Source organism: Rhinolophus ferrumequinum, chromosome 9 (genome assembly GCF_004115265.2).
Source record: "Rhinolophus ferrumequinum isolate MPI-CBG mRhiFer1 chromosome 9, mRhiFer1_v1.p, whole genome shotgun sequence".
NCBI classification, from domain to species: domain Eukaryota; kingdom Metazoa; phylum Chordata; class Mammalia; order Chiroptera; family Rhinolophidae; genus Rhinolophus; species Rhinolophus ferrumequinum.
Genome location: NC_046292.1, coordinates 48055432 through 48083264, shown reverse-complemented (window position 1 = coordinate 48083264; position 27833 = coordinate 48055432). Strand labels below are relative to the sequence as shown.

Here is a 27833-nt window from a genome sequence, read left to right as displayed (position 1 = left end):
GACTTGAATCCAAGTCTTTGGCTCCAAGCCAGAAGAGCCCTGGCTCTTCCCACTGTGCCATCCCTCTCCTCCTTCCCACTTTCTAAGCAGATTCTATTTCTTCACTGGAGTAAAAACTACCAAATGACAAGAAGAAGAAAAAAACAAAATATATTCACTCATTAAGGTGCCAGTTACACTTCAATGATCAGGATTAATCACTGTTCCAAATACAAGCATGGTTGATATTCAAGAGTAAACAAAGATGTTTTGAAATTTCACAAGTAGGTTTCAATTTCATAACTACTTACATTTCACTGCAGGAGAATAAACACAGCCAATGCTCTGACAACTTTGAACAGGGCAAAGGATCAAATTCACGCTTTAAAAAGTGACATTACTTTGTGCCAGGAATTTAAGTACAATCCTGATTCCATAATCTCCTAACTTTTAAGTACTCAGTGCACATACGCGTTGGTGTTTCCAAAATATGAAGATGAGTCATGGCTTGTGTTTAAAGAGGTAAAAAGAGAACCTGAAATGTCATGATCTCCAGGGACCCTTTCGTGCACCAAACCCAAAGTACCAGTGATTATAAAATAACTAACATTTATAGAGCTCTTTAGAGTTTACAAGCTATGTTTGTGTACATTACTGTCATCAAGCTACACAACACTCTTAGGAGGTAGGGAATATTATTGGCCCCACATTAAAGATGAGGAAATCAAGGCGCAGAGAGATGTACTGACATGTTCCTGATCACTAGCTTTATCCTAGCTAGGTAAAGGAGCAAGGCCTTGACCACAGGCATGCTACCTCCAAATGTCATGCTGGTTTGCTGCACCCATAGGCCCTACTTCCTCCCCAAGTCTCTGAGCTTTTCACCACAACTCATCCCTTGCTTACTGTCTCTTCTTTCTATGGATACTTTCCCTCTATTCTGATGTGGGATTCCTCCTTCCTTCCCCACTGGGAACGCTGTACTATGGCCACTGGACTTGGAGTCGACCCGAGTTTGAGCCTCAGCTCTCTCTCTCATTCACACACGCATCATGATACTGTGCTGGGAGTTGGGAATATAGCTGAAAACAGTCCACAGAGAATCCTTGTGCTTCTGAAGCTCAGTGGAAAACTTCACCTCCTCGAGCCTTAGCTCCCTTATCTGTGATATCGGCACTACGTTTCCATCACCAGCACACTGGAACGACACAATGGCTGCACATAAGTGTTTCACAAACACTGAACAAAGCAAATAAGAGGCATTATATATTAAAAATGCATAATGCAAGTTTCTGTGCCCAGCAGTGCCCAGAACACACTGGTACATCATAAAGGTTCCATAAATACTTGGTAATAGGAGAAGGTAATGACCAGGTTGTTGTCTGAAGCTTGGCACTACCCCCTGTCGGTCTGCAACTCAGAGCCCGGAGCGTGGCTTCCTGTGCCCTCGGGCCCAGCTGCCAACAGCACATCCACATATACCTCAGGCTGGGTATTTATTCCACACTGAGATTTCATTTTATATTTTCAGGATGCTTACTGTCTTTCTTCTGTGTATATATATATATATATATATATATATATATATATATATACTGAATATATATATAAAATAACATATATATATATATATGACATACATTATTTTAAAATTCAGTGAATATGGGAAAGCCTAAAAAACTAAAAACAAAGCAAAACAAAACAAAACCGTCCAGATTCCCCTAAGACTGTCATTTATCCATTCATTTATGAAATACTATTGAGCACCTTCTACATACCAGGTTGCAGACACGGTGGTGAAAAGGCAGGTGCTGACCCTGCTCTCAAGGGGCTCATCAACATTGTAGGATTTTCCGAAGTCTACTCTTCCACAATATTTTCTACCCATGGTCAGCAATTCTAACTTTTAATACTACTGAAGCAGAGAACTGACAAAAATACAAAGCAGGGAAACCCAGAGGCCACTGCTAACCTAAAGCATGGTTAACAGCCGTGGCTGTGCACCAGAATCACCAGGGGAGCTTTTCAAACTCTCTGTATTCAAGCCAGAGCCAGATCAATTAAATCAGAATATCTATGGGAGGAACTAAGGCACAGGCGTTTGTATTAGAATTGCTCAGTGTGAAAATACCTTAAAGAGAAAGACACTGGCTGTCTTTTGTATTTTTCTGAATTGCAGCTATATGATTTGTAAGTTTAATATTTAAAGCAATAACCTAGGCATCAAACATTCTAGTTGGTAACCCTCGCTCCTTCACCTGGTTCACGGTGTGGCTTTAGGACAGTCACGTAACTTTCCTAAGTTATGTGATGTGACTTGAAAAATGGAGATAAAAATTTAGGAAACCAATTTCTCCAGCAGTTGTAAGAATTACTGCATTTCAAAAATGACAAAGAACTCTTGAAGTCCTCCTGGTAGGGTTGTTGTAGCGATGTTGGCTATAACTATTCTGAAACTATTTTTGTTGTCTGACTACTAACTGTTGTTGTGATATAGGGAAATGGAAGATACACATATGCAATAAGGCAAGATAAGGAGGAACCATGTGGTACTGGATGGAATTAAACATATTTATACTCGCTCGTCTCCTATCTTTATGTACTGAAAGGTAGACAGCAATGACACCCACCCCAGTACCGATAAACATACTTAGCACACAAATTTTGGTTGCTAATACCATTCCCCACAAAAGAGAATAAAAAGTCTTTGGAGAATGACTGATTCTAGGACTAGGGTGCAAAAATTTCAAGACAAGCCTGGAACATCTTGTTGTGCCATAAACAAAGTTCTCAAAAGACGGAATCCAGTGAAAAGGACATAGAAGCCAGAAAAACGGGGGTTTTCACAAATCAAATCTGGAACAATGTGAACATGAAAGGGAATAATGATAGTAATGAATGATAATTCACTGAACCAAAAAAAAAAAAATCCATTAGTCCACTCTGATGTGAGAGAGAGACAGATGGAGGGAGGAAAGAAGAAAGAGAGAGAGAGAAAAAGAAAAGGAGATTTTCCTTCTAGTTAAATGCCTATTAATAAATTTAGAAAGAAGGACAGAATCAGAAAACCACAAATTTGCAAACATCATAGTAATAACTACTTCTGGCAAGAGTGCTAAAATCAGTGGGTAAAAGTCAGATGGAGAATAAAATATTCTCAAATAAGATTATCTCAAATAGGACAGGCTCAAATTATCTCCCTTAGATTACTCATTAATTACCAAGGGAAAAATGGTAACTTCATAATGAAGGAAACTGGAAGACATCACCCTAAGCAAGTGGTTAAAGTTAACAAGTTGACACTTTCTCAACTGGCCTGTACCCCTCAAGTATCAATGTCATAAAAGGCAAAGAAAGGCTGAGGAATGACCGTAAAATTTCACTTATATGTGGAATCTAAAAAACAAAATAAACAAAACAAAACAAACTCATAAATACAGAGAACAAGCTGATGGTTGCTGGGTGGGAGAGAGGTTGGAGGGCTGGGTGAAAAAGCATGAAAGGATTAAGAAGTACGAGTTGGCAGTTACAAAACAGTCATGGGGATATAAAGTATGGCATGGGGAATATAGTCAAGAATGTTGTAATAACTATGTATGATGTCAGATGGGTACTAGATTTCTCAGTGATCACTTCCTAAGTTATATAAATGTTTAATCACTATGCTGTACACCTGAAACTTATATGATATTGTATGTCAACAGTCATTGAAATTTAAAAAAAAAACAAACAAATAAAAAGAAAAGCTGAGGAATGATTCCATATTAGAGGTGTCTAAAAGAACATGAGAACTAAATGTAAGATGTGATGTTGGATTTTAAAAAAGAACTTCCCTATAAAGGTCACCTATTCAGAGAGCCCTTCCCTAACCACTTGATGTCTAAAATAACACCCAGCCCATCCACCACTCACCATCATTTCTCTGCCTGATTTTTTTTATAGCACTGTGCACAGGGGTTATGAGTGCACGCTTTAGAGATAGAATTTAGTGTTTAAACTTTATGACTTGGGCATGTAATTTAACCTTTTGTGCCCCAGTTTCTCTGTCTACAAAAGGACTATAATAATATTCTGTACTTCAGAAGATTATTGGGAAGACTAAGTAAATTTATATATGTAAAGCACTTAGAATAGTGGCTGGCACATAGTAAAACCCCCAGGAAACACTGTTATTTTTACTATTTGACATTATATTATATATTTATTCATTGACTGCTTCCCCTACTAGAATATAAGCTTTAGGAAGACTTGAATTTTGTTTTGGATTTTTTTTTTTCGGTTCGTTGGGATTTCATTAGAACAGTGTTAGCACATAGGTGACACTTAGGTTGGTGCAAAAGTTTCTGGGGTGGCTGAGTGGCTCAGTTGGTTAGAGCATGAGCTCTGAACAATAGGGTTGCTGGTTTGATTCCCACATGGGCCAGTGAGCTGTGCCCTCCACAACTAGATTGAAGGACAACGACTTGGAGCTGATGGGCCCTGGAGAAACACACTGTCCCACAATAAAATTTAAAAAAAAAAAAATTGTTGTTTAAAAGGTTAAAAATAATTGCAAAAACCACAATTACTTTTGCATTAACTGAATAAATAGTTGTGAAATAAATAAATGGATAAAAAGTAAACAGCAAATGAGTTTTATCTGAAATAGAATTTCACCTGATATCGTTATTTAAAACTTTAAAAGATACAAAGAAGGGAAAATAATTTTGAGAGTTCTTAAAAGAAAAAAAAATCTAAAGATTTTTTTTTTTGTCTTTAGATAATGAAAGGTCAAGATTCTGACACAATTACGGGCAAAAATGGTTGCCATACTCTCATTCCCTGCAGACAATTTGTCTTTAAATGCCTCAGCAAGGCTTTCTGAGAACCTCAACTACCAACATGGTTACTCACCCTTATTTAACAACCCTGCACTGCCCAGTGGAGGAAGGAAAAAGGAGCAGACAAAGTTTCAGACCACCCAAAGAACTACTCCTTAAAAACAGGTTCCTTGGTGAAATAGTTTGAGAACCCTGCAAACTGTATCCCTTTGGGGAATACCACCCTGGACATTTATTCTCAGATGTTTCTGCAGTAATCAAAGTCCACTGAACCCAGTGTTTCCAAAATTACTTGCTCATGGAACATTTAGCCTGTAACAATAATTAATATATGATGAAAAACACTTTAGAAATACTACATAGTCTATTTTCCATATGGAACTTTACAAACTGACCAGAGAACATTGTAGTCAACAGAGAGAAGAGGGACACCGGTATGAGGCTCTCATGGGTAACACTGCAGGACAGCCTAGGCACGGCTGGACCCATGTGGCTCAGATCGATCCGACCAGCTTCTTAGCGTGTCCCTACACATTCGTTACTTTTGCTGCAGCCAAACCCTGTTGTCAGATGCTTTTGGAAGTTCTAACTCTATTCATGTTACTAATCCAAAATTAGGCATTGGAGAAATGGGTTAATAGGGGTTAATTCCAACCCATTGTTTGAAGCTGATTTCCTTTTTTTTTTTTTTTTCATTTTTTAAAGCCAATCTCAGGTTTTAGAGTCCAGTTTAAGAATACACAGGATTTTAGGTACCAGCTTATTGTGACACTCAAGATTTAGATTTGAGGTTTTGTAGCCATAAGTAAATATCTTAACCTGTTAAGTTTGTACCTAGGGTCCCAAGGTCAGCAAAAGGATCCAGAGTCTGGGGTTTGTTTTGATGAGTGGGAGTGCCATGCGAAGATCCTGTTGGGCTGGTGGCAGCTGACTTGCTTCCCATTCCAAAACCTCCTGAAAAGGAAATCAGATCATTGAAAATGAGTTACTTCTCTGAGGCTGAATTCTGAAATTCAGAAATCCAGAGTTACAGCTCATCCTGTCTCTAAGGGCAAACTAGGACAGGATTTGGAAATACGTTAGATGTTGCTAGACCTTGCTTTTCTGGCTCATGTGACTAGTGGGCCGGAGCAGGGACGAGGCACAGAGAAGGCATTTGTTGTTTCCTGGCCACACCTGTGAACTATTATGTCCAGTGTTTACCTCTCCTGTCACCTGACTTCATTCTTTCCTATGGGATTTGCAGTCAGGCCTGGATCTGAGCTCTGGCTCTGCTGTTTCCTAGCTGAGTGACCTTGGGCTTGCTGTTGAACCTCTCTGAGCTTCAACATTTTCTCATTTGGCAAGTAAGAAAACTGCTTCAGAAAGCTGCTGTGATAAGAATGTGTGTTTGGGGGGGGGGAGGTGTGGATGGTGGAGCTTGCACGGTGTTGGGGATGCAATTACACAAGAGAGGTCTTAGTAAATAGCATCCAGCCATGAGAAAGACAGCTTATTTATCACAGACAAATCCAGCCCTGAAACAAGTCCTTTGTGAAGAAGGAAGACCATCCAAATTATTCAGCATCTACTCCATGCCAGAAATTTTCACATTACATTATTTCACTTAAACTATACAACTGTGTGGGACAAGAACTATGACCCCCACTTTACAGATAACAAAACTGAGGTTCAGACTTGTGAAAAAAACTCCAAGAACTTCTAAGTGGCAGAGTTGTATCTGCCTAACTCTAGTGTCAAGACAGACATTCATTCAGCAAATGAGACGCAGAACACTGAAATGATGTATCATACACAGCACTACCGTGTCATCAAGTGCAATGGGAAGAGTTCCAGCAGAATATGAGTGTTTAGGGAAAACCAACGTCAATCACACAGGTGGGCTATAATACTCTGTAAGTACTCACTTCCTCTTGGGTGAAGGGTTATGCTTTAGCAATTGGTTAAATGTGCACCGAAATAATAATAATAATAATAATAACAACAACAACAACAACCACCTGCTGACCTTTACCTGGTTTAGTACGCCAGTCCCAACCTCCTGAAACATCTGGCTGAATGTTCACAGCAGGTGTACTAGAAGCTAAAAATGAGAAGAAGAAAAAAAAAAGAATCAAAACAAGATAGCTTACAACCCATGTGTCTAAGTCCACACAGGAAAATGCTGTACCTTCCATGCAATCTGCATGGCCTCCCAAGGTCCCAAGGGATTCATCCCTCCTCTGAGCTCTCACCACATTCTGCAGCACTTGATAATTTGTGCCTTCATCTATGGTTCTTACATCAGGATTGGTAAAAGCCATGTATTGTTTATCTCTGTTCCTCCTTTGGCTCACCTTTGTTTTATCTCCATATCCACACACTTCGAATTATAACTGTGCATATGTCTGTCTCCATTAAACTGTCAACTTCTTGAAGGCAGGAACCATTTTACTCATCTTTGTGTGTCCTACCACTATACTTAACCAAAAGTCAGTGGGCGATACGAAAAGATTAAAAAAAAAAAAAAAACTCAATTTGCCCTCGGTTGGCATTAACAAGTGCGGGAGAGGCATGATCAACTTAAAACTGAAATTTTGTTTTCTCCTCTTCTGTGACATGAATTGAGAATGACGAGTCATTCAGAACATGTATTGGGCACTGACTATATACCATCCACCATGCTCATGCCAGGATGTATCTACTGTTACTCAAAACTAACTCATTCCAGCTTCTAAATAGATCATTCTGACCCCTCTCAAAATTCCAAATGTAGCATTTAAGAATGTTCAGCTAAAGAGAATTAGGTGTATTAGAGGAATATACACTGGTAATAAGTTTTTGCTGCATCTATAAAATCCAAAGAAGAAATAGGATGCCATAAGAAATAATTTCTTTCCAAGGTACCTCTAGGTTCTCTCCACAAAATCAATGAGTAAAATGCAAATACTAAACTAACATTGCAAGTGAGATTTAAAACACACACACACACACACACACACACACCACCTTGACCACCACAAGAATCATCAAATCACCAAGATTAGTATTAGGAAGACTTATATTTACTTTTTTTTTTTTTTTGCTTGGTACAAACTAAGACACCTTGTACCTTCCATTAAGTTAAAAAGAACATGCCATTGTCGGCAAAAAACAGTTCTTTCCTCTCCATTCTTATTCCACAGTAATCCTTGAAAATTGAGGTGGAAATTACACCATTTTGCTACTATTTGCTGTCTGATTTCTTTCACACTCTCACCTAGGTCTTACATCCAAGTAGGATGCAGAACTAGGTGTCAGAACTTCAACCTCATTACTAACCAAACTCACAAATCCTTATGACCACATACCACATGCAAGACACCACACCAGAGAACAAAGAACTAAAAGACATGTTGCTTATCCTCAAGAAATTTAAAATATGTTGGAGAGATGGGAATATACAAATTAAAAAGTAATCACCTACTACTTTTATTCTCCCTTTTGCCGTTTATTACTATTATTTATTTACTCTTTCTTCCAACACTATGCCCCAAGTACTTTAGAGTAGATGTTCTATAAATATTTTTAGAACTCAAGGCAGTATGTCTTGATTTTCAGAAGAGATTGGTGGTACCTTGTGGAAATCTGAGGTAAATTCCCCAAGAATTGGGAGGTGGGCATCTGACCTCCCAATCTGACATCTGAGTCTCCCCTATAATTATCCTATATGAAGAAGATGCAACTGAGACACGAATAGTGGAATGATCATTGCTTTCCCAGCAACGATTGTGGAAAATTCTTTTCATTCATCGGCAAGACAAGAGACCAAAATGAGAAGTGTAGCCACAAAAGAAAGGGGTGCTAACTGGCCGAAAATGGGTGATAAACAACACGTTCTAACCAATTCACAAGAAACAAAGAACTAGACCCAGAGCTGCTATGCTGAAGTATGAATATCCAGGCCCTTGGGACACAAAAGGTAGTACTCTTATGAAGACAATAAATTCAAAGTATTAAAGTCAGGAAAATACATAACCTTATTAATGCTTTCATTATCCATCAAAGAGATTTAGGTAAGAAAAAAATTAGTTACTGCATTTTATATTTACATATTAGATAGCACCTACCGTATGCCAGTAGTTCTTCTAAGCACTAAGGAAGCATTAACGAACAAAACAAACAAAAGTCCCTGTCCTGGTGGAGCTCATGTTCTAGTGGGGAGAAACAGACAACTAAAAATAAACATGACACGTCAGTAAACTATTGAATATATTGCAAGTTGATAAGTACCATGGAAAGGAAAATGTAGAGCAGGGGCAGGGGCATGAGTTCCAATGTGAAATGGAGCAGTCAGAGAAGACCCCATTGAGAAGGTGACAGTTGAGCAAAGATCAAACCATGCCGATGTCTAGGGGAGAGGGGACAGCCCGTGCAACAGCAAAGAGGCCAGTATGGCTGGAATGGAGAGAGCAAGAGGGAGAGAACAGGAAGTGAAGTCATTGGGGTGTTAGAGCACATAGGGCCTACGTAGGCCATTTCAAGGGCTTTGGCTTCCATGATTGAATGAAATAGGGAGCCATTTTGAGCAGAGCAGTGACGTGACTTACATTTTAAGTGAGTGAGTGAAAATAACAGCTTTAACCTCTATCCCTGTATCTTTCCTCCCAGGGTAATGAACTTCTAATCAGGAGACTCTCTTAGGTAGGCACTACTCAAGAGTGAGAGGTACATTTCTTGTAGGTTGTCCTGTGGACCCGCTTCAAACAGTTTGAGATTTAAGACCAACTGGAAATCACTTATAAAGGTTATTCCTAGACTAATCTCTCATTTTTAGTCAAGTTATAGTTTGACCAATGTTGCACACAACTCATCTTCCTTTTGCTTTTGCATGACTTCCATGAGGTCAAGCTGGTGACTGGACCACGTTCTCCAGGCAAGCTCAGAGTGCCTTCAGCAATACATCACTCTCTAGGTTGAGGCCAGTAATGATCAATAGCCTTCAACATCAGGACAGTTCTCTAGCTAAAGCTCAAAGCCATTTGTCCTTCGCTGAAGAGCTCCAGTTTTCATCAGTTTTATCTCAATTATACCCGTTTGCCCTTACAAATGGATGTGATTACTATTCTTTCCACACAACCTAAGTCTCTAACATAAAAATAAACTGTGGACCACACATGTAATTTAAAATTTTCTAGTAGTCACATTAAAAAAAGGTAAAAAGACACCGGTGAAATTAATTTTAATATTTTATTTAACCCAATCTATTCAAAATATCATCTTAAGTAATTAATATAAAAATATTAATGAGATGTTCTACATTTTTTTGTACTAAGTTTTGAAATCTGGGCTGTATTTTATACTGAGAGTACATTTCACATCAGACTAGCCACATTTCAAGTGCTCAATGGCCACTTTGTATTAGACTGAATAGCCCTGATATGTCAGGGCATTGTACTTTAAACTTTGTTCTGTACAATACTAATTTTATGAAATGCTCTTACTACATTTTATGAACTTTAGACTCGTATTTTTCCACATTTGAAAGATGTTTCCAACTAGGATGCATCTTTCAATCAACTCAAAGTAGCTGCATTTATTTCTCCCGTATTGGTACATAAAATAAAGGAATGTCCCACAGTCAATGGTGTCTTATAATTCTGTACATGTAGCTCTAATGAAAAAAAGAATTCCACAGTCCAATCCGTTTTAGAAAAGCTCAGTGAACAAAGTTTGACAGGCTTGCGAAGGTAAAATATCCCAGAGCTTTTGATAGGTTAATGTGAATTGTTCATTTCCAAAAGGGGGAGACGCATATGTAGCTTCTCCCAAAACCCCACTCCCCCCAAGAAAACAACTACAGGATGCTTTTAAATCCAAGCACCTGATATCTTATGGAAATCAATGTTCCACTAAACACAATATAAAATACTTCCTTACCATGTACTGTTGGTGAAGGACTTCTCGTAGGCTGAAGGAAGGGGTCACTGGAAGCACTGGACGTATTCAGAAAAGAACCCAGCAAATCTTGCCCTGATGGTTTAGAAGGTGCTCCAAATGGGTCAAAGGTGGCACCTAGAAAACAAAAGGAAGAATGTGTTTCTTTGTCCTATGAGTTTATTCACTGAATAAATATTGAAGAGTTGTCACTATCACCAGGCCTTAGGCCAAATACTTGAAAAATTGGGATGATGCCTGCCTTCTGGGTTGTTCCACAGGCCCATCCTGTTCTTAAATCTTCCTCCGGGGCTAGCAAAAGTTTGCGAATGAACTAAGAAAATTGGAACAAAGTGGGCAGCTGAGGTTTCCAGCAACAACACAAAGATTGTATCATTTCTTGGGGTTTACATTGCTTTTCATAAAGAACACCTCAGCAGATCTGCAATGTCTAGGATCTCTATCAGACCAGAAGCGGTATTATCTTCATTCTATAGACAACGAACCTGAGGTTAGAAAGCCCAATAGCAAGTAAATAATAGTGCTGGAATTCATGCTCAAGTCTTCTGACTCCAAATTCCAGGGATTTCCCAAAGGCATCTCACATTTATCAAGGTGTGAAATGAATGTGAAGAAAACCATGCAGAGCTGCATGTGTATAACTGGCCTTTAATATCTCATTATCAGTCAAGGAACAAAACGTCCCTAAGCAACTTATAGTGAGATGTCACTTCCTAATCTGTAAGTATCTAATACTTATGAGTTGTACTAATGAGTGGATTGTTTCCTGGAGTGGGATTGACCTGTTTGGGAATAGACGACTAGAATGAAACAAGTTAATGAACAAACCCCACTCTCAAAGCCCAGGTAGGATATATGGTTCAGTATGTTCAGCTATGACTTCGTTGTCATGACGCTCTTCTACTATCTGCTGGGCAGCAGATTAGTCCAGTGTAGCACCAGCGGATCAAGTGTCTGTCGGGCACGATGCTACACAATCCACATACCTTTCCTATTTTAATACTCACAAAACTTTATCCCTCGTATAAAATGAGAACACTGAGATTTATAGAGTAACTGTAAGAGCACGCTGGCTTAATCTCTCTACATCTAAGTTTTAAAGCCAACTAGTGGAGAATGCTAAAATCCTTTCGCTATGACTTGGTACACTTTTAATATCAACTTATGTTAAATTAGAGGCATTCTCCAACAACTAAAAGTGAACTTCCCAACACCACAAGACGAGAGCTCTTTACAACAATGCTGACAGAAAGTATTATTCCCACAGCACAACTAAGAAAATTAAGGTATTATTAATAAGGCCACACAGTTAAGTGTCAGTCCTGGGATTCAAATCCAAGCCTTTAACTCTGGACTGTGTTCTTTCTACTTCCTCTTAGGGGACAGAATACTTGAGTTCTAGATCTAGGCTTGCCACTAATCAGCTGTGTATTCTTGGACAAGTCAGTCAATATACCAAGGCCTCAAGTTCATTGTCTATAACCAGAGGAACAGATTTATCTCCTCTCACAGGCACCTTCTATTTTTGACCCTGGAACACAACTACTATCTGGCCAGGACTATGATGAATGAAGTTATCGAAAGCCACACAAGGTGCATGGTCTTCACACATGACCACTGAGTATTATGCTATCTTGGATCTTGGGGATGTTTTTTCCTGACGGAAAGAAAATGCCAGGTTTGATTCACTTTGATGAGTAAGAACTGGATGGAAGGAAGTGATGAAGTATAGAGGAAATAGCATGGGATGCAGGACACCTGGGTTCACATCCGGGCCTCACCAATAACACGCAGGAGCTTGAGCCTCTGCACCTACATTCTATGATGCTGAAACTCACGCTTACAGAGAATGCCTCCAGCTGCACGACCATACATCAACACCTGCCCAATCCTTTCTCAGAAGTGGAGGGTGAGCTTGGGAAAGAAAGTTCCTATAGGTTGCCATATGCCTAGAGAGTTAAGACATTTCTCTTTACTCTTCCCAATGTGACATCATCTTGGTAACAAGGGGCAGCTGTTACCAAGCTCTAATGGACTTCTGCTTACCTAGCTACACTGTCTTGCAAATATCAAAACACTCTGGATGACCATGCACAGGAAGGGTTGAGTCTGCAGCAATAAACTACGTGAAGCTAACTGATCCACAAGGGGCGCAAACTCCTTAACTGGCACCAACTGCTCTGCTCTGGTCGGCTGTGCTCCTGGCAGGAGTCCCTTCAATATACCTCGAAGGAACCAAGTGCTTCTCTGAATAGCCATAGTGCATTCAGGGAACTACAATTCGCAGGACAGGAAACAAGAGAGAAAGCTCTGGGGTCAAATGGCCTAGTTTGGGACCGTGGACCCATCAATTACTAACTGCATGAATGTATGCCACTAATTTGACTCGGAGCCTCTATTTCCTCAACTATGAAATGGTGATAATTATAGCACCTATTTACTAGGTTTTTATAAGAACTGAACCATGTTTAGCATTAAATTCCATGTTTGACAAATAGTAAGTACCCCACAAACATTAGCTGCTATTATTCATCCACCTATTATATATCTCCAAGCAGAAGTAATGAAAGCAGCTCAGGTATTGAAGCCCTGAAAAAAAAACACATTAAAGTAAGGATGAAGAACTCAAATATCCACTCTTCCACTACCCTACCAAAATGGGCAAGATTTCTATTTCCTCTTGTGCTCCCCATTTAAATGAAGATGTAGACCTCTGAGGGACCTCCAGGGAGACGAGAAAAGTCTAGCTTAGTAGGAAGGTTCCATTCTGCCCACTTGGCCCAAAAGGTTATAATTTGAAACTGAGAAGTAAGTACAGTGCCACATGGAAAAAAATTACCTTCTCTCCCTCTTAGGGTTGGAGACGCAGAGGTGGAGGTGGCAGACCGGCGTGGTGTTGACTGTGCAGACGCAGGTCCACTCGGATGAAACACGTCTTCCACCCCGGACTGTCCAGGGCCAGCCGCACCTGCACCCCCAAACAGATCACTGAGCAGTTCAGAGTTGGTGGGCGGAGCCAGCGGTGGGGAGAAGTTCTTACTCACTGCAGACCCTTCCAAGCCCAGAAGGTCCACATCCTCGGGCGGGGCAGGGGCAGCGGGCTCCTGCTGCTTTTTGCTGGGTTTCTTGGCTCCATGATGTTTGTCACCATTGGCGTTGCCGTGTGGACTGGAAAGGGTCAGAAGTTCATCGTCCGATTGCTCGCTTTCCTGATTCACTAGGGCAGCGTGGTCCTCTTCACAGAACGATTTCTCCGATTTCTGATCTAAGAAAGGCCAATGTGCCCAAAAATGGTTAGCTACTGGCCACAGCACTGTTGGTTTTTGTTTATATATATATACATATATATATATACATACATATATATATATATACAAAAAGACGGAGCAGCCTGAGCAAAACACACCTCCAAACCCTTTCCAATGGAAAAAGATGTACTTCATATTACACATTCAATTACCATTTGTCGAGCATCTCAGAGGTGAAGAGCAGAAACTCTGAAGCCAGACAGCCTGGGTCTAAATTCTAGCTCCACTACTTACTGGCTCTGTGACTCTGAGAAAGTTACTTTACTTCTCTGGGCCTTGGTTTCCTCCTCAGCAAAATGAGGGTAACAAATAGTACCTAAATCACAAGGCTGCAGTGAGAATTCCATGAGCTGATGTATAGGAAGTACTCAGATCAATAGTAAGTAGCACTTGAGTGTTTGTATCTTTTATTATTATTATTATTATTGTTGTTATCTTCCAGGCACTATGCTAGGTGCTTTGAACAAAAACAACATAATCTCCTATTCCTTTGCTGACGCCTCTCACTTTTACTTTTCCATGTGGCCTGCAGCCAGAAGCAGTGCCTTTCTCCCACAGTCTAGAGCAGACATGAACCACACACCTAATAATTGAACAGTGGGAATGGCTCTGCTTAGGATATTCCTTACACCATCCTGAAAGGAGATAACTTTCAGCATTAAATAGGTAACAGGAAAGAGGTATCTTCTGGGGAAGGAACAGAGAGGCTGGTGAGTGACTTTCCAGGCTCTCCTTGAGACAGATCCTCCTATGGAACTTTATTATTTAACGTCACAGAGATCCATGTTCCAAATCAAGTACAGATCCACATCCCTTATCCCCAACTGTGCAACACAAAAGGCTGTGGAAAGGGAAAGGTTTCCCTAAATTTGGTACAAACTCAGTTGGTAGAATAATCTGATCACAGCTGATGTGCAAGTGTTTATGGTCTTCATTTATCTCAGCCAGGGTTGTTATTTATATGTTTCACTGCAGAAATGTTAGTATGTTTGATTACACGTTGTTGCCAGAGATGCCACTGTGAATGCTAAATAATATACAGTTTATGGACCATATCATCCTTCTGAAATCCAAAAAATTCTGCATTCCGATACATACCTGGCTCTGGGAAGTTAGGATAAGAAATTGTGCATATGTGCTAAAACCTATTTCAGAGCCTACCAGGAACGACTTTTAAATTACTTACTAAAATGGCAGGAAAGAGGTAAACGTGAAGTTTTACTGAAAGCCCTTGTATGAAGAAGAGAAGATAGAGGGGAAACCAAGAGGGAACTGGGAGATCTACCTGCTATCTAGATTTCCCAGGTTTTCCATTGGTATATGTTACTGGTCCCATTTCTTAGTATAACAAAAAATTCTGAAAGTGAGCCTTTCAATTCAAAGGAAGCAAATGAACAATTTTTTTTACCAAACATGGAAAACTCTGTGCAGGCAATGGGAATACTGTCTTATGTTCACACAGCGGAGGAAGTCAAGTAAGAAAATTGTAAGGAGACCGCTGGCAAGGCCAGTTTCCTACTCCTTTCAGAGAGGAAGTCATTATTCAATTCTACATTGAACCTTGCAGTTAACTTCAACAAACTCCAAGGCAAAGATGGCAGATGGCTACCACTTGGAATGCCAGTGCCAGTCTAACTGATGGCAGCGGTCTGAAGTGTTATGTTGGAAAAATTCTGGAACATCTCCAGATTCAGCAAAACACGGATACTGTGATGGAGCCCTATGTCTGCCACAGTTGTTAAAACAAGTAGCAGAGACATATGCGCAAGCGTTTGCCTTCCTTACACGAGGGGAAGCTCAGTTCTGCCCTGCTAGTGGTTGGAGCCCTCTAGAGGAAATGCCGGGCAGAGTCCTTTGTTAATTTGTGTGCCCGCAGCATAAAGGGCGGTGCTAGAAAATATGACTTATTTGTAAATCTAGGAAAGAGGTGACCCACAATACTGCATAGAGAGAAAAGGGAGACTTCAGCTAAAGATGGCCTGTTGCATCGGTCTAAGAGCATCTACAGACTTGAAAGGAGGAAAGCTGCCTGACTTGAAAACGGAATGAGCAGAGTGTGGAATAAGGAGGAATCTGTATGACTTCGAAATGCTGCTTTACTTTGGGCTGTTTTGAGAACTAATCATCTTGATAGAAAAACCACGTAACTTAATCATCTAACCATGTAACTTAAAGAAACACTTGGAAGTACCTTGCCAACAGAGAGAGGAAAAAAAGCCACCTTGCCCAAAATGCCTGGGGTTGTCTGGAGGGATATCTATTGGAGCCTGTCCTGCAAGACAAAAGGCCATGCAGTGTCAATGAAACACGGGAAATCAGTCAATGTGATAAATAACACACAGGCTTCGTGTGGGAGACAAATCCACCTGGTGACTCATACCTCCTAAGACCAAAGTATCCTGATGTTCCTGGTGAGAAGAGAAGAGGATGCTGGGATTGACATCTTTTGTGCAATAATGTTCCCATGGTGGGGTTAAGTCTATCACTTTGTCATGGGGCTGTAGTTCTACATCCAGAGTCACCTGGAAAAGCTGAGGATACTTCTCTGGTACATCACATGCATCCAACTCAGGCCTAAATAGGGATGTAAAATATAGATAAGATCAGTGAACAGCAATGGCACCAGTATGATATTCAGCACAGAAACCATTGGAGGTTGACTCCTATGTTAACTCTGAGACTCAATTCTAGGGGAAACATCAGTCATTAACCAGATACGTTCCTTTACTGGTCTGAGCCTCAGTTTCCTGAGAAAAGAGAAAAATAGCTACTCAAAGAATTTGGATACTGCCACATGTGAGAGCATTATACAAGGCAGGGCTGATACATCCACCCACTATGCACAAAAACGGCCAAGTCAGGTGTTAAAATAGTGAAAGAGGCCCACAGCCTACACCCTGAGCTCTTGAATGTCGTATCCTTACCCTGACCCAGCAACTCCCATCTACCACGCCAGCTTCAGCCACCCCGTGTTCCCCAGACCACGCTATAATATTGCAACTAAGGATGAATGTCTAGGACAGAGGGGTCCCCCAGGGCCCTGCCTTAGTGCCTGGCCTGGCATCCATTCTGAAGGGTCACTGCTCATATCCTACTATTGATGAAACTGCCAACCCTGCAGAAAAACACAAAGGGATCCACAGATGCAAAGGACCACAGTATTAATAGTTTGTTCCCTTTTGTCCCCTCACGTGGACTTTCAGGCCTTTTGATTTGAAGTCCATTGCACCATGTGTTCAGGACAAACCATAGGCACCTCTGCAAGTTGTAAAATGCCACCAGCCTCTGTGTTGTTAGGCTCCCCTCAGCAGTCCTGCAGCACGTTCAGCAGTCCTGCAGCACAGCACTAACGCGCCCTGAGCAACTGGCTCCCAGCGTTTCACTGAGCTTGGGTTGAAAAGGGGTTTCGGCCCCAGCACCACTCACTTGGTAAACTTTAAAACTGTTGTTTCCAATGGTATGAATCCAGTATGAAACTGAAGCTGGAATATCTGAGTGTTGGTCACCTAAAAATACACGAGAGAAGCACATTAACATCAATCAGGGAGAAGGAAATCAGACCAAGATTATATTTTGGCGAGCCATGCACCATCAACTGTTTCTACTTTTGAATCTTGGTTTACTTTCAATATTAAATGACCTCTCCATGTGGAACAGCATCATTTCTAGACTCTCCTCTCCAGGAACTCTTGCCATTTCCTCATCTGCGAAGGTCCCATGTGCTTGCACACTGCCATGCTTTGGCTCACTCCATTCCTTCTATCTGCGATGCCCCTGCTCCAACCTGACGACCTCATCCTTCATGGCCCCCCTTGACAGGTCATATACTCTCTATAGCATTTCTGAGCCACCACCGGCTAAAAGAAACCGCCCCCATTATATCATCTCTTCCCACTTCTAATAGGGCAGTGGAACCGCTGTAGATGTGTGAACTTCCCACGCGAGGCTGTGCTCCTTTCAGGCAAGTACAGTCTCATTCCTGTCAATCCTACACACCTACGCAATGACTGGCACAGCGCAGGCACTTGGCAAATACTTGATGAATTAAAATACAATTACTTCTGGAATTATTTGTAATATCCCAAAAGTGGCAATAACCCAAATGTCCATCAACTAATGAAGAGATTAATAAAAGGTGGTGTGTCCACACAATGGAGTATCATTTGGCCATATAAAGGAATCAAGTGCTGTTACATGCTGCAACATGGAAGAACCTCAAAAACAACACGGTTAGGTGAAAAAAGCCAGTCACAACAGACCACTTATGGGATGACTGCATTTATACGAAGTGTGCAGAATAAGTAAGTCCACAGAGGTAGAAAGAAGATTAGTGATCGCCTAGGGGATGGCGGCGGGGGGACAGGCAGTGACTGCTAACGGACACAGGGTTTCCTTTGGACGGAATGAAAACGTTCTGAAATTAGAGAGTGCTGATGGTTGCGCACCCTTTTGAAAATACTAAAAACACCTGCGCTGTCCATTTTAAAAGGGGGACTTTTATGTTACGCTAATTTTATCACAGGAAAAAAATTGAGAAACTGTAATTACTTAATCCCACAGCCTTAGTAGAAATATCCGCTCATGCTGACCCAAATGGGACGGTGTAAGAAAGGTACAAGCTTCTAAAGAGCAAGATTTGCCAGAAGTTCTAGAGCTGCCACCCTCCGGCAAAGTCATCTGGGCAAGTTACAAACTTGCTGAGTCTCAGTTTCCTCCCCTGTAAAATGAGGAAGATGGGCATAAAACGTCTTTAAAGGCTCCATCTGATTCTAAAACCACAAGTCACTCAAACCCAAAGTGATGAAGAGGAAAGACTGAAATACTCCTATTGCAGGTTCAGAGGAGCTTACGCCATGATTCTTCCTGAAACCATACCTTGGCCTGTAGCCGGCTCCCAATGGTTGACCTCAAGTGATACATGGAAACAACCACATCTCCTTGCACAGTGATGCTCAAGGGAATGAAGATTTTCCCATCTTGGACACGGTATTCTCTTCAAACAGAGACAAAAACATACATAAACAGAGTCCAATTTGGTACAATTGCACAGGGAAAGGGACCTGTTGGCCCAGGCCGGGACCCAAGAACCATTTCCTATCTTGAGCAAAGTCAGGAGGAGCACAGCCAGTGCCAACTGGTTCTGCCACGGGATGGCATTGGTCTGGTGCCAGGGCCTCTCTCTCCATCCCATCCGACCTTCCATAAATCAGTCGCCTGTCCCTATTTTGCAGATCTCATCTTCAAATACATCTTACCCTGATGTACCTGCCTTTCCCTAACTTGAAATTAATGGTAAAAGCAGAGAAAGAGGGAACAAAAAGTTCAACTGAGATCAGGATGAAAACAGCAAAGAAATGCTCTATGAAGGTATTGGATACCAGTCCTCAAATTCAGTCTATTCTAAACTCATTTCATTTCCTGCTACCATCCACTCCCTTCTCTCCACAACCCCCACCACCTCCCACTAGCACCTGCTCTTTCCTGTAGATTCTATAACTTCTTTAATTACATCACCATCTACCTAGCTGCTCACCTAGAAACAGCATTCATCCATTATCCTCACCAGTTCTCAAGGTCATCCTCTTCTGAAATGTCCAAGTCCTCTGTCCCACACCACTGCCTTTTTTTTTTCCACACCACTGTGTTAACCCTCATTACAGCTCATGTTAGTCCCTCAGCTTGTATCACCATTTGAAAGGGGGCTATGGTGTCCCTCGATGCAGTTGCGCGTTTTTATGATTACCGCCTACGTTAAACACTTTTTTTTTTAATATCAGGCATTTCACAATGATGCAGCCCCAACAGGAAGAATACGATCCGACCTACAGAAGAATTGAGCCGTGCCCAAGAAGACGCGAAGGAAAGTATCATGACTTACTTCATTCGTTCAAAATCTGCGCAGGTTGTATATATTTTGGTTTCTCCGATCAGTACATCACAGTAAGGGCGACATCCATTTCTCTGTTTGTTAAAAAAAGGGACTGGACTGACAGTGATCGACTTAATCGTGAGAGGCTTGAAGTGAGGGCGGTAGGGTTTGTCAGCGAGGAGGTCACACATGTAGCCCAGGTATCTAAAACAACAGATTCTCATTTTACTGGCGCCCACCACACCGGAAGAAAGAAGCGAGCAATCGAGCTTTACTATGAAGTTTGTTTTTGTAACTTAACTTACAATAAAAATTTACTGTGCTAATTTCTTAAACATGAACTAGCAAAAGAGCATGCAGCCAGAAATTTAGAAAAGCTTTGATCTAATGACACTGCTGTGCTTCCCCCAAAGAACTGATAAAAGGGTACTTATTAAATGAAAAAGCTTGTAAGAGCTTTATACAAGGTCAGTTTTGGACATCTAGTCCTATTTGATCTAGCAGATTAAATGTATCAGTTAAAGGCTGGCATTGGAAAAATTCTAGAATGTTATCATCAGAAGCACTTCTTTTAATCCAAAAAGGTAAGGAGATAACAATTTAAATGAGAGAAAGGAAGAAACTCTGACTAAAGAGAAGATAATAAGTCAATTATCCTAAAAGGGTTTTTCTTTTCTTTTTTTTTCAGTACATGATACCAATTAGACCATGTCTGTGCCCACCCCTGCACCTAGCTTACTTTACCTCCTATGGGATGGCGAAAGTCCAATTCCTGGTCGCTTTGCATACAACAACCGAACAGCTGGACCAGGAGTAGAGTAGAGATTACAAAAAATGAACATAGCACCAACCAGAATTGACGATGCTGCTCGTCCATCCTGCCAAAGAAAATGCATAAACTTGTCATAAACATGGCCCATCCAATTACCCACTCACCACTAAGAATAGCTGCACTTGCCATTAAAAGAGAAGGGTTGGGGGTGGGGTGGGGAGAGAGGAGAGAAACCCTTGTAACTGGGCATGTCTGTCAGTTCAAAATTATTTGCTTGAAAATCAAAATCTGTCCCAGCTATTTAAATCACAAAGCAGAAAGGAAAGACTGAGTCTTAGGGTGAAATTGACTCTCTACTAATCTAAGAAACCCAGCAATATAAATTTGATTTGCATATATTTACTGAAAACTAATCTAGTCTTCAAAGTAACTTTGGACTTGAGGCATCAGAGCTAACAGTGGAGGTTGGATGAGGGCTGGAGGTAGAGTTCATAGGTTAGATAAATACTGCTTTTTGGAATGTATTTCCCACAAACTTTATTCCTAGAGTCATATAAAGTCATATAAAAAAAGCTTCGCCTGATTCACGCTTATTCAATAGATGAATACATGTAATAACATTTCTGATAGATGGTGACCCGACCTCTTCTAGAACATTTTAAGTGACAAGGAGCTTACTGCTACTTGAAGTAGCCCAGTCCAGTTTACAAAGTTCTTTCTCATAGTGAATATGTTGAGTTGAAGTCTGTGTCACTCAATGATCCTCATTCTTCCTTCTGTGAGGACCAAGAGAAAACGTAGTCCTTTCCCTCTCTGACAGCCCTCACATATCTGCATACCTTCCCTTTCCATCAATACTTTTATTTTCCTGGTTAAAAACACACCCAATCTGTGATGGCTGATTTCGTGTCAACTTGATTGGGCGAAGGGAAGCCCAGATAGCTGGCAAAACATTATTTCTGAGTGTGTCTGTCAGGATGTTTCTGGAAGAGATCAGCATGTTTGTCCGTAGACTGAGTAAAGAGATCAGTCTTCCTCAAGAGGGCTGGGGGGGGTGGGGGGGCACCGTCCAATCTGTTGAGGGCCTAAATAGAACAAAAACGCAAAGGAAGGGCAAATCCTCTCTCTCTTCTTGAGCTGGGACATCTATCTTCTCTTGCCCTCAGACACTGGAACTCTTGGATTTGGGGCCTTCAGACCCCTGGACTTAACACCACTGGCCCTCTTGGTTGTGAGGGCTTCAGACAGACTAAATAATATTACTGGCTTTTTTGGTTCTCCAGCTTGCCGAGGGCAGACTGTGGGATTTCTCATCCTCCACAACCACGTGAGCCAATTCCTATAATAATTCTCCTCTCAATATTGCTCTCTATATATCCTATTGGTTCCGTTTCTCTGGAGAACTCTGCGAATACACAGTCCCTTCAATTCTTCCTCATTTGATATTCCATTTTAAGAGACATCATAATTTGGTGCACTTGTTCTCAACAAGACTCCAGTTTTAAAAACAATCTTAAATGTGCTGCCCAGATGTGAAATGCAAGATATGACGTGTTCTGACCAAACTAGAAAGGAAATACTATCTTCCCTAGTTGGGATACTGTGTTTTTATTAACATAACCCTCGGCCATCCTAGTTTAAATGCTGGCTAAGTGACACCATAAGCCCTGCTTGAACTTTCTATCCACTAAAACCCCTAGTTCTTTTTCAGATGATGTGTTAAGCTAATAGACAAACATATTTAATCACTTAGAATCAGAATTCAAGACTGTACATTCATCCTATGTTTAATTTTATATTGTTAGTTTCTGTTCACTGACCAACCTGAAAAAACTTTTTAAAAGTCCAAATTCATTATGTGACCCTCCCAGTCTAAGAAAATGAATAAGCTTGATGGCCACGTCTTTATCAAAGTTGTTAATAAAAAGGTGAAGCAAATGCAACCTTGGGAGGCTGCTGATGTATTAATCACCTACCTTTAGGCGCAGATATTCAGCCACAATTTCACTAAATGTGTTAACAATCTAGCTCAAGTTTCTCTACCTTGATTATAAGAAACTCGGAAATATCTTGCAGAAATCCAATAAATTATCTCTACTAATTCTATTAGTCTTGTTGCAAAAAGTTCAGTTGGTTTGCTATGTATGTTCATAATGAAACAATTTTAGGGTGTTTGGTAAGAGCTGAAAATCATCTGTGCAAAAATTTATGGGAATTTCGCCTGAACTGCCATCAGGCTCACTAGCTGTAACTTTCCAGGATCAACCTCCTCCGTCTTTTGGGGGGGAAAAAAAATCTCTCTCCGCTTGCGTGGCACCTCTTCTTCCAGTTTTCTCATATTACATAATGAATCCGTAACTGCTTTTCCTAGTGTTTTCGGCATTCTGTCACATAATTTAAGCCAGAGAGTGGATTATTTTGTTAAATACTGTGAGGCTCGTTTACTATCTCACTGCCTATCAGCTTTGTCTTAGTTATCATTGTTCTTCTCTTTCTAGCTTTGACATTTGTTCCTCCTGATAAAGGATCAGAGTAAAAGGAGTTAAGATTATACCGTGTGCCTCAAGCATTTGTGGTTGTCCTTATTCCAAGGACACTTTTTTTTTTAAAGACATTTTTCTCAACTTAATTCTTTTTAGGTTTTAGCCTTCTTGACACTCTTTTAACAGGCTCACGGTGCTTGGATATGTGTCCCCCCCCTTTTATCTGTAGGTCTTTTAAATTTTTTTATTAAAAGTCGAGTATATGCTTATTATTTTTGGTAATAGTAGTGTGGATAGGTTAAAAACAAAAGTTCCCACCTCCAGCTTCCATTCTACTTCCCAAAGCCTTGCTGCAGTCCTTTCCAACTCATGAATGTCCTTTTTCAGGAGCCTCAAGAGCACCTAAGGAGTCATAGTATCTGTCTGCCTCTTCTCTCTTCTTCATTGGGTTTTTCGTCTTTAGGATTGCATCATTAGAACAGAAAGCCTCTCATCTCTTGTGAACCGTCTTCCCTTACAAAGCCGTCAGAGAGCGGGCTCTCTGAACTTTTAGAAAGTTCTCGGGTGAAAAGAAAATCACTAAGGTGCCTAAAGACGGCTAAGTCCCTAACGGTAACCTGCCCCATTGCACAATCTGCTACGCCTCAGAAAGAAAAACTTTTTGGCCTTTAATATTCAACTCCTATGAAGACCACGTGTTCTTCCTTTGTTGCCAGGAGTTTAGGGATGTGAAGTGGAAAGAAGAGACTATGTTCTTCTGCTTTTTCCTTCTTAGCCAACTGGCTCTCAAGAAGGGGGCAGCATGGGGTGGAGGGAAATCATCAAGTAAGATGATAGTGAAAAAATACATATCCCATGAAGTTTATAGAAGCAATGACTATTTCCAGTGTTTATGCTCAGATTCCACTTGTGTGTTATTTTTTCATGCTGTCAATCACGTATTCAAATCTTTCACACCTGGGGTGCAAAGGTGACAAAAGACTCAGTCCTTGCCCCCAAGATGCTCATAGTCTAGTGGGAAACAGGCAGAATACCAGTATGATGATGCAGTGTATAAGATGCCAGAGAAGGCATTTAGATGTACAGTGGAAAGTCCATATTGTGAAAATACTCATAAGGGGCAGAAAGATTTTACTGGAAGTTGAGTTTTCTTTCCTTTTTTTTTTTTCTTCGTTGTTTCACATCTTTATTTTCACATCCATTTTTTGATGGCTCAAATCCTATCCCAATAGAACTGAAAGAAGAGAGCCAGTCAGATGGTGGAGGATTAAGGTTGGTTAGGTCACTTAACTTGAAGACCCACATGAGAGGAGAATGCTTGTTACAAGGGATATCCATTATTGGTGTCTCTGTTGGTCAGAAGTTGAGTTTTCAACACTAGGTAAAAGGCCTCTTGAGGAGGGCTAGGAAAAGGGGCTCTATGAAGTCAGTGGACAGAAAAGCCATCAGTCCAACTGGGAATTGCTATAAAATACAGTCAATCTATGTGACTGCTTACAAGGGCATAGGTGTCTTTATTTCATTTTTATTCAAACACAAAAAGTAAGGAAAGCATAGGGAATATAGTCAATAATACTGTAATAACAATGTATGGTGTCCGGTGGGTACTAGACCTATTGAGGTTATCACTACATAAGTCATACAAACGTCTAATCGCTACGTGGTACACCTGAAACTAATATAATGTGTTATGTAAACTGTCATTGAAAAACAAAACAATATATTTTTTAAAAAGGAAAAATAAATATATGTGTTTATGTCAACTTTATTCACACACAATTCAATGGTATTTTTACCTGTGCAACCACAGCTCTTGTTTCTACGTCTTTTGTAATACGAAGCACATTTCGGAGGCCCTGTATGATGGGGGTTGTGTACACATCTGCCTCTCCCACTAGTACTCAAATTTTAAGACAGGAATATTAAGGTCATCTCTCATTTTTATATCCCTCAGATCACCTAATTCCTAAGAAGGAGCTCAATAAATTGTAATTCAACGTAAATGCTACCTGTTCATCAGTCTGTGTCGACACAGCTGTCGTTGACCAAACTACACCAAACCACCACAAAGACAACAACAACAAGTTACTCACCAAGCAGTGGACAACACAGACGTTTTTGGGGTTCTGTAGTAGCCAGTTGTACATATTCCGACACACAGCAAAGAGGTTGTGCAGACTGGGGGCCTGCCTAATGGGCCAGCTGCATTCTGAGACCTAAGGGGACACAGGAAAAGGAAATGAGTTCCCCTAGGACTTCCTCTCCATAACCAGGCATCCCACCAAACCACTTCTTCTGGAAGTAATACTCTATCCTCTTTGAACATAGCCAGGAAGGTCTGAGAACAGGATCCCACCACAGAAAGAAGAGTTGTTTCATCCAGTAATTTTTTAATTTAAAAATTCCGTTTCAGTTAAGGTATGAAAACGCATTTTGAAATATAGTTTAAATCCAACTAGACCATGTAAACTACATATTTGGATTTTTTTTTCTGTGAGGTTACACTAAATTTTCTTTCAAAGAGCAATAATTGCCCCTCCGATAAACCTCAATGACTATAATACTACCACTGCGCAAATTTAATTTCTAGTAAGTACAAAATGTTTTGACCTGCTTACTAGAAGTTTAATTATAGGTTTATCTTATAAATTCTGCACTATTCCTAATTTTATCCCAGCTCTCATGTTAACACGAAAAATGCTGAAGAGTGAGTCAAAGCTTGTTCACGGTCCTTATTTCCTTCTATCCTAATGATGGTACCCACAATTCCATAGGGTCAACCTTCAGCATTTTCATTCAATACACATATTCATTTAACAGATTATATAGCATAAACTATGTTCCAAGAATCTGTTCAGCTCTGATCTGTGTAACAATCATACAAGACAGGTATTAATATGCCCCCATTTTGTAGATAAGAAAACTGTACCAACATTGCAACCTGGTCTTCTGAATATAAATCATTGTGCTACAACAGTGTACTAGTTGAGAAGATCATTTGCCTCAAACTACGAGGCTTGAGCCCTCATGGATTAGATACTCACTAATTTAACTAATAAACAATAAAGAGAAGCTTAGACCTGGGCAAACTTTGTGACCTCTTTAAGCCTTTCTTCATAAAATGTGGTTAATGATACCCACCTGACAGGGTTGTACTACATGAGAATGTATTTCAAGGACTTAGCTCAGTATCTGACACACACAACGTGATCAATAAACGTTAGTTGTTATTATTATTATTATTATTATTATTATTATTATTATTATTATCAGGTAACTGCCAATGCCAAAAATGTTTGAAAAAAAAAATGAATGAAACTCTGTGGTGAGAGCGAAGTCTAAAGGGTCAGATTATACAAGGCCTTGTTAAGAGCTGGGAGAAGTATTTAAGAAAAAGAGCGACCCTCAGATCTGCATTTCCGAAGCCATCTCAAGATCCAGTATGGATGGTGGATGACATGAGAGTAGTCATGGAAACCAGTCAGGAGGCAGCTGAGGAGTCTATGTAAGGGATGATGGCGGCTCAGACTTAGAGAGTGGCAGTGGCGTACAAACGATTTGAGAGATTCACGAAATAGAGGGGGAGTGGAATACCTACACAAGACGAGATGATTGATCACATGGCGGCAGTGGGTGAGTATGGAGGGGTGTATTTGAGAGAGAGAAAGGAGAGGAAGAATCAAGGCCTACTCTAGATGTCGAGCTGGAATGGCTGGATAAAAGAATGGGAGCAGATGCCATTTGTTGATGTAGGGAACTCTGGAGAAAGAATCGGTTTTATGTCAATGGTGTCATCAGAAAGTGCTCTGCAGCACTACCACCACTGGCCTAAGAAAACCCAAATGTCTCAAATTCCTACCATTTAACAGTGGGAAAAAAGAAGTAGGAGCGATCTGTTTGGTTGTTATTTGGTTACCAGAAAAGGGCAAACCAGTCAAAATACAAATGGGAAATTATGTATGGTCTCTGTAGAGCTGACATCTGAAAGCAAACACGTGGCATTTCTCTCTCTGGGGCTGCCAAGAAAGCCCTTTTTTTTTTTTTTGGTTAATTTATAACTCTTTTTCTACAAGATGATTGTGGGGTAGTGGCAGGGGACCTTTCAGGACACCCATTTTCCTTTATCTTTGGGAATGACAGATGTAGTTTATTAAACAAACTGGTTGAAATGCTTGACACAGCTATCAAATAATCCAGGGTGTTCCAGTACTGAGCCTCTGTCGGTTCTAACTCCGTAACAGATTGTGCCTTTTACCTAACATCATTCAGGTCTGTTTCTGGCCCATTCTTTACCCCCAGGTAGATTCCCCTTTGATGTATTTTCAAGGAATGCAGATGATATACTGATTTTTTAAAATAATAACAAATATGGGGAAGATAAATTTTACCATCAGAGGAATTGTAAAATGTACATCTGTACAAGCTGCTTCCTGTTTGTAATGTTTTCTCTTCCCTGGTAAATCCCTATTCATCCTTCCAAACCTAAGGTCAAGCGCTCTCTTATCTCTGACAGTTTCTTTCACATCCACAGGCAGAAATGTTTCGTCAACTTGGTCATCTTTGTACCCGGACCCTTGTTCATTTTCATTTATTACAGCTTTTATCAGTAGAGCAACATGGGTAAGACCACAGGCTGAGTTTTCACCTTGGCTTTACCACTTACTACCTAATTAACCTTAGGAAAGC

The 27833-nt window shown here is 40.5% G+C and overlaps 1 protein-coding gene across 7 annotated transcripts in view; it reads right to left on the bottom strand.

Annotated features, from left to right (window-relative positions):
* The window catches only part of DNAJC6 (DnaJ heat shock protein family (Hsp40) member C6), a 126571-nt gene that overhangs the window by 7447 nt on the left and 91291 nt on the right, over window positions 1–27833 (bottom strand). For 5 of the 7 annotated variants that reach the window (XM_033115135.1, XM_033115138.1, XM_033115137.1 and 2 more), the window contains exons 5-15: window positions 25241–25363; window positions 20637–20770; window positions 19902–20096; window positions 18899–19016; window positions 17450–17529; window positions 16404–16597; window positions 16215–16295; window positions 13555–13980; window positions 10698–10832; window positions 6814–6882; window positions 5619–5753 (exon numbers count right to left, since the gene is read on the bottom strand). In XM_033115135.1, the coding sequence (XP_032971026.1) occupies window positions 5619–5753; window positions 6814–6882; window positions 10698–10832; window positions 13555–13980; window positions 16215–16295; window positions 16404–16597; window positions 17450–17529; window positions 18899–19016; window positions 19902–20096; window positions 20637–20770; window positions 25241–25363 (1690 nt within the window). The remainder of the gene's footprint in view (window positions 1–5618; window positions 5754–6813; window positions 6883–10697; window positions 10833–13554; window positions 13981–16214; window positions 16296–16403; window positions 16598–17449; window positions 17530–18898; window positions 19017–19901; window positions 20097–20636; window positions 20771–25240; window positions 25364–27833) is intronic. The other 2 variants (XM_033115136.1, XM_033115133.1) reach the window with 1 other exon arrangement.